Here is a 6,244-nt window from a genome sequence, read left to right as displayed (position 1 = left end):
TTACATTTGATTCATTCTTTTCAGACACCTAATGTCCCCTTTTACTGCACAGCTACCCAGACCCTACTCTGCAAAGAGGGGAGGCCTTACCCTTGAAACGTAACATAATGCTTTTCCGCTCACCGGTGGTACAAGCCTAAATAGACTGGTAGGGGGTTAGAAAACGTTAAAATAAGACTAAAATAACAGTTGGGCTTGACATCAACAATGCTGTGGAATGGCATCATTTATGCAGCAAATACATTTGATGTCAAATAATGGACTATAAATACTGGACATAAAATTGTAAACAATTGGGGTTACAAAATGAAAGCCAGCTGGTCCTGAACATCTCAAACTCCACAAATCCTGATGGGACTAAAGTTGAAGTTGTTTCCAAAACTTTGCAAATGGAGAAGCTGCATATTCTAAAACCACAAAAAAAAAAAAAAAAAAAAAAAGTGAAACCCCATCAGAGCAAGGCTGAATCTCTCTGCGGAGCAGTGTTAGGGGTAAGAGGAGATCAGAGCTGAAACATGGGAATTTCCTTAACTTGCTAAGGGTGCTTCCAAACGTGGTGTCTCTGTGCGTGCGTGTGTGCTGGCTTTGTGTGGCAGCTGGCAGCTTTCCTAGCGCGATAGCTGCCATTTGAGTTCAATGAACAGCCTTACTCAGATGTTTCGTGTTTTTAAATCATTTGTGTGTCTATTGCTTAGGTCAATTTTATTCAAAAGCACAATTTGAGAGTAACTCCGACACCAGTCAGAGAGCTGACGGAAGACTCCTGAGCGTGTCTGGATCAGAGCACAGGGTTACCAGGTAACAGATATGGGATCAGGGTGAGTGATGCACCTGCTTTGAGGTGTATTGTATCAGCTAACACCAGAGATCAAAAGAAATTGAACTAAGGGAGTGTTTGTCTGTAAGAATGCACCCCTTCGGTGTAAATCATAGGAGCTTGTGCTTGATTTTTTCACTAGCAGCCTGAATTTGTCACTTGTTAAGTGATGCTGCATGGCTCAAGGCTCCTATTTCATGGTGGTGGTGGTGGTGGGGAAATCACACCCTGGGGCTACAGTTTGCATAAACAATGCCGAATAAAGTAGCATTCTGCTGCCTCGTTCACATGGATAGAGGGAGGGTGTTTCCTCAGCTGGATTTACGAAAAAATGCTTACGCTTCAATGGCTTTTAGCAAGTTTCTGTGATGTGGAAGACCCGCTGTGAGCGTGCAGCTTCTGCTGGCTGTCCCTGCGTGTCACCATCGCTGCTGCCACCCCCGCTGCCCATGCACGCTGCCCTGGACTCCTGCTACCATCTGCAACCATAAGGGTGATTCTGGTCCTGCCCATTGGTTATTTTATAATAAATTTTTCTTGTTTTGATTGTTTCAGGCAATACAAGAAAGATTACAGGCTTGAGTCAAACAGTGATCCAGTTCCCTGCTGGTCTGTAGATGTAACTCCCTAGAAGACAGTATTCTGGGAAAGAAAACTATGCAGATGATGTTCTTCCAAATAGTTTTGATACTTTCATCAAGAAAACCACACAGTTAAGGCCTTACCTGTTACTACATAGAAATGTCACAAATTTTTTAACTCAAAATAATTACACTTGCAAGATGAGAACGTGCTTGCTTGTTGTTTGTTACTTTAAAATGGTTTCTAATATTCGGTGCGGTTATGTTGTTGAAGATTTATGTGAATGAACTGAATAAATTGATGTTATCAGCTCACAGTTTGATAAGGACACGCAGACTTAGGTCTCCAAATAAAAATAGTGGTGGCATCACCCAATCCAACAAATATGTCATGCAAATAGTAGTAGATTTCTAAAATTAATACCCTCCATCCAGTCACCAATGACTGTGTTCTGGGACCACGTGTTTTGTGAAAAGAGTAGGAAGTTGAGAGAGGTGTTAATTTACCGTTTCTCTCATGTTTTATTTTATGAAGACAAAAACCCAGTCTTGCTGTACTAGGGTTCTTTTGGAGATCGTTCTGTAACAAGGCTCAGAGCTGATGCAACGAGTGAGAAGAGGGCAAGGGGGACAGTGACCCACCCTGGCGGCAGCAGTCCCCTGCACCGTTGCGAAGTTTCTGAGGCTTCGTTTTAAAGCCTCTGCAAAACAGATGCTGATGTGTTGCAAAAGAGACCTCTGGCTTCTTGCAAAAGACAGTGCCTCAACCCTGAAATTCAGCAGCTTTTTTCTGGCACTGGTTCATACAACATTTTGCAAACGTTGGAAGATGTTTCACAAATAATGAACAGCTCGAAACAACGTGGTGCGGGGAGGGAACGCTTCGGAGGAAACGTACACACAGGAGCCTCTGCCTGTGGAATGAACACTGTGGCTTGAGTCTTCAGTTTCTTTCATAAATTTGGATTCCAAAGTGATTTTGTGTTTTAGAATTTCAGTTCCTATGTATCTTTGAACACATAAATATGCTGGCATTGTAGGTTTAACAAAAGTTGCTTTCTATCTTGCCGGTAATGTATAACTGGAAAAACCGTATTATTTAAAAGCTACTAAGTACTAAAGAGAGGCAATTTCTTGCCTAAGTCGGTAAGATAAAGCAAACTATGTAATTAGAAGCCTGTTTTTTTTAAAATAACTGCGTAGACACGATGCCAAGGTATGTTTGTGTGAACCTCTTGTACTTCTAAGACGCAGATTTGGAGAAGCAGATTTGGCTGGGCCAATTACACAACAGACAATGTGGAATTTGGCAACTGGAAACACCAGATTGCTTGCTTTGCCACATGACAAACAGGCTTACTGATTTGAAAAGCAGGGTATTTCTGTTACCCATGAACTTGGTGTTTGAATCACAAGCTGTTGCTGCTGGGTTTTATCAGTGGATGTACCACAAACTAAAAATTCCCTGCTTTCAGTTAGAGGGTGTCTGGGCGCTGCCGCCTCCACCTGCCCACTGCCTGCCAGGACAGCAAACCGCACTGAAATAGGGAGCAGCGAGGCATGGCTGGAGGGCATCTTTCACCCCATCCCCTCTGCTTTAAGCCAGGCTCAAGTGTGCGCAGACCATTCTTGAGAGCCGCTAGTCTAACCCATCCACTAAAACCTGTGATGCCTGAGGATCCCCAAACGCCCCAGGCTGCCTCCTGCCCTTTTAATGCAATTCGCCCTTGCTGCAAAGCAGCAGATCCCGCCAAGCTTGACAGATGGGAAGAAAGCCAGATGTCAGCCTTCCTCACAGCAACTTTTTACATAGTTGGGTTTTTTCCCCCCCCTCTTTCTACAACTTCTTTGCAAAGCTGTTCCTACCCACTGGACTTCATCCCGTTCATCTGCAGTACGGTGCTGTGCCCAGGGCTGTGCAGGGGACTGCGCCTGCGGTCCCCCCCAGCTGCTGGAGCCTCTCTGGTCTTAAAGGGCTGCTGGCTGGCTGCACCTGCAGGGGTGGCTGCCTTCTCTGCAGCCAGTTGTTCCCGTGACTCCCAAATCCTTCCCACAGCGCTTCTTCCCCTGTGCATGTGCTTTCCATTCCATAGGTATGTTACATTTTGCTCTTTTCCACTTGAATTATGCCCTAATTTGCTGTTTAGTCACTCTTCTCCTGTCCTTTCTAAACCCCAAAGCGGGTTCTGATGGGCTTCTGATTTGCTTCGCTCCCTTCCCTTGCTCCACAAGCTGAAGGCAGACACAGCAATGAATATTTTCTAATTCCAACACAGGATACACAGAATCTTGCACTTTTAACCAGCATTGTACCAGTCAGTGGCGGGAGTAAAAAGTTTTATCTCCCTGTAAGCATCCGTCTGCTACTTCTCTCTCTCTCTCCCCCCTTATTGTCACCTTTAGCTCCACTTGCAGTTATCTCCTACGCTGCAGGGATCTTGGAAGAAACTGTGTATTGAAGAGGGGATTTTTCTGTCTCCACCAGTGTAAGCAGGCATTTCTCAGGCTGCCACAGCAGCCACGCAAAAGCAGACCAGAGCCCACGAGGTCAGCTGCTGGCTGGCAATTCAGTCACGGCCAATGAGACTCCCGCCACCTCCGGGGATTTGCCCCATCCCCATAAACCAAACAGGGACGCTCTGGCTCAGGCTGTGCCCACACTGCCTTGGGCCCAACCTTTGCCAGCCAGGTAGGTCAGGATCTGCTGTCCACTGCGACGGCTTCCTGCTGGGATGGAGCAAGTGGTCCCACAGCTCCTATCTCAGGATCCAGAATGGATCATTGCTTTATTTCATTCCATCTAATTAATTATCTTAGAACAGAAATTCAGAACCATGTAAACTTAACCTTCCTAGTTTCAATTCAGTTTTCTGGTCTTCTCTCACTCCTTCCTGTTTCTCTCCCTGCCTTCCTCATTTTACAGTAACTCATTACCTTCTGTGGAAATGTCATGGTTTAACCCGGCTGGCAACTCAGCACCATGCAGCCGCTCGCTCAGTCCCCCCCTCCCTCAGTGGGATGGGGGAGAGAATCGGAGAAAAGAAAAAAAAAGTAAGACCCATGGGTTGAGATAGAGACAGTTTAATAAGAGAGAAGAATAACAATAGTGACAATAATAATGGTAAGAGACTATACAGAATATATAAAACAAGTGATGCACAATGCAATTGCTCACCACCCGCTGACCGGTGCCCAGCCCGTCCCGAGCTGCGATCACTCCCCCCGAGCCGCGATCACACAGCCCGAGCTGCGACCACTCTGCCCGTGACCGACCGACCGACCCAACTAACCCCCCCGAGCATGACGTTCTATGGTATGGAATAGCCCTTTGGTCAGTTTGGGTTAGCTGTGCTAGCTGTGCTCCCTCCCAGCTTGTTATGCACCTGGCTGAGCAGGAGAAGCTCAAAAAGTCCTTGAGTAGTCTGAGCACTACTTGGCAACAGCTGAAAACATCAGTGTGTTATCAACATTCTTCTGGTACTAAATCCAAAACACAGCACTATGCTAGCTACTGTGAAGAAAACGAACTCTATCCCAGCCGAAACCAGGACAGAAAACTATTTTTTTCTTTCACCGTTTTTTGTCTGAATTTAGCAGGCAGAGATCTCTGGCCACTGTGACTCCCCCTCTCCACAAGAACTGGTTTGTTTTTTTTCCTTCTACAAAACTTCTGCTTTCAGGAAAGGATTTTGTTCCTGGAGAAGGCCTGACTCTCCCATAAATTTAACAGTAAGTATATTTTTCCTCTCTGTTTTTTCTGTGGCATTTTTGTTCACCTCTACTTTTGTTTCTTCAGTTTAACCCATCACATCTTGTGTCATCTCTGTTTTGCCCACCACACTGCTCTTTCCTTGTGTGTGTCTGCATTCTGGTTTCCCACAGGCTGACTTTCTCTCCTTGTCATGTAACAGTAGGGGGATTTTCTATTTTGCTATGCAAGACCACAATTGCCTTCCTATGGCTGATTCGATTAAAAGAAAATTCAAAGTAAATAAGAGAGCTCCTTATTTTTTCTTTAGAACTAATAGCTTACAATCTCTTCCAGTACAAAATGAATATATAAATAAATGGGATGTTTCTTGCCCTGAAATACGTACATAAATGCTGTTATGGGAACAGAGGGAGGAATTTTACCACAAGACAGTAAGGCTCTTAGGCAAAAAAGATGCCATCCAAAAGATGGCTACTATCACTTAAACCTGAGTGCTGCTGGAAACGGTGGCATTTCATTAATTTATAAAGATCTGGGCGTTCAAAAGTCAAGTTCAAATTAAGATACTAAAATACAGCGGTCCTGGGCGCTAACGGTCATCTTGAGTGACGGCACTGCACCAGCCCTCAGGCCGGCACAGCCAAGTGGCCGGATGGCTTTGAGTGCTGAATTCCCCTGAAAGAGGGGCCGGGCTGTCAGCTGCCTCCTGTGCCACGCTTCGGAACAGATCTGGTACCCCGGGCTTTGTGAATGCAGAATGACGCCATTGATAGCTGCTGGACTAACAGGGCAAGGCATTAAGTATTGATGCTTTTATTTAAATCACTCCTGACACCCAGTTATTGATTAAAAATTGGATAAAATGTTTTGGTTATGTTTTACAAAGTAACATTTTAAGTCAGAATTTTAAAACTAGGGCATTAATTCAGCAAAACGAGGATATTTCAGGGGATGAGCAATATCTGCGCACACAAGCAGAACAGCTATTTAGCATGTGAGATTTGATCAAATACGCAGTAAGTCTCTGTGAGAATCCATCGTATCTTGGCATTGCCAAACATGATAAGCTTATGTATTTTTAATACTTCTTAAACATTGAAAAATACCATTCTTTCAGACAGATACCCTGTACAC

The 6,244-nt window shown here is 44.8% G+C and overlaps 1 protein-coding gene across 1 annotated transcript in view; it reads left to right on the top strand.

Moving 5' to 3' along the window:
• The window catches only part of ITIH4 (inter-alpha-trypsin inhibitor heavy chain 4), a 19,441-nt gene extending 17,993 nt beyond the window's left edge, over positions 1-1,448 (top strand). The window contains exons 21-22 of the mRNA XM_035894771.1: positions 696-798; positions 1,373-1,448. Of these exons, the coding sequence (XP_035750664.1) occupies positions 696-798; positions 1,373-1,448 (179 nt within the window). The remainder of the gene's footprint in view (positions 1-695; positions 799-1,372) is intronic.
• The last annotated feature ends 4,796 nt before the right edge of the window (positions 1,449-6,244 follow it).

The sequence above is a fragment of the Egretta garzetta genome, unplaced genomic scaffold, assembly GCF_000687185.1.
Source record: "Egretta garzetta isolate BGI_Z169 unplaced genomic scaffold, ASM68718v1 scaffold215, whole genome shotgun sequence".
Classification (NCBI taxonomy): Eukaryota; Metazoa; Chordata; class Aves; order Pelecaniformes; family Ardeidae; genus Egretta; species Egretta garzetta.
Note: the sequence above shows the minus strand (reverse complement) of the source record. Positions and strands in the feature narration are given on the sequence as shown.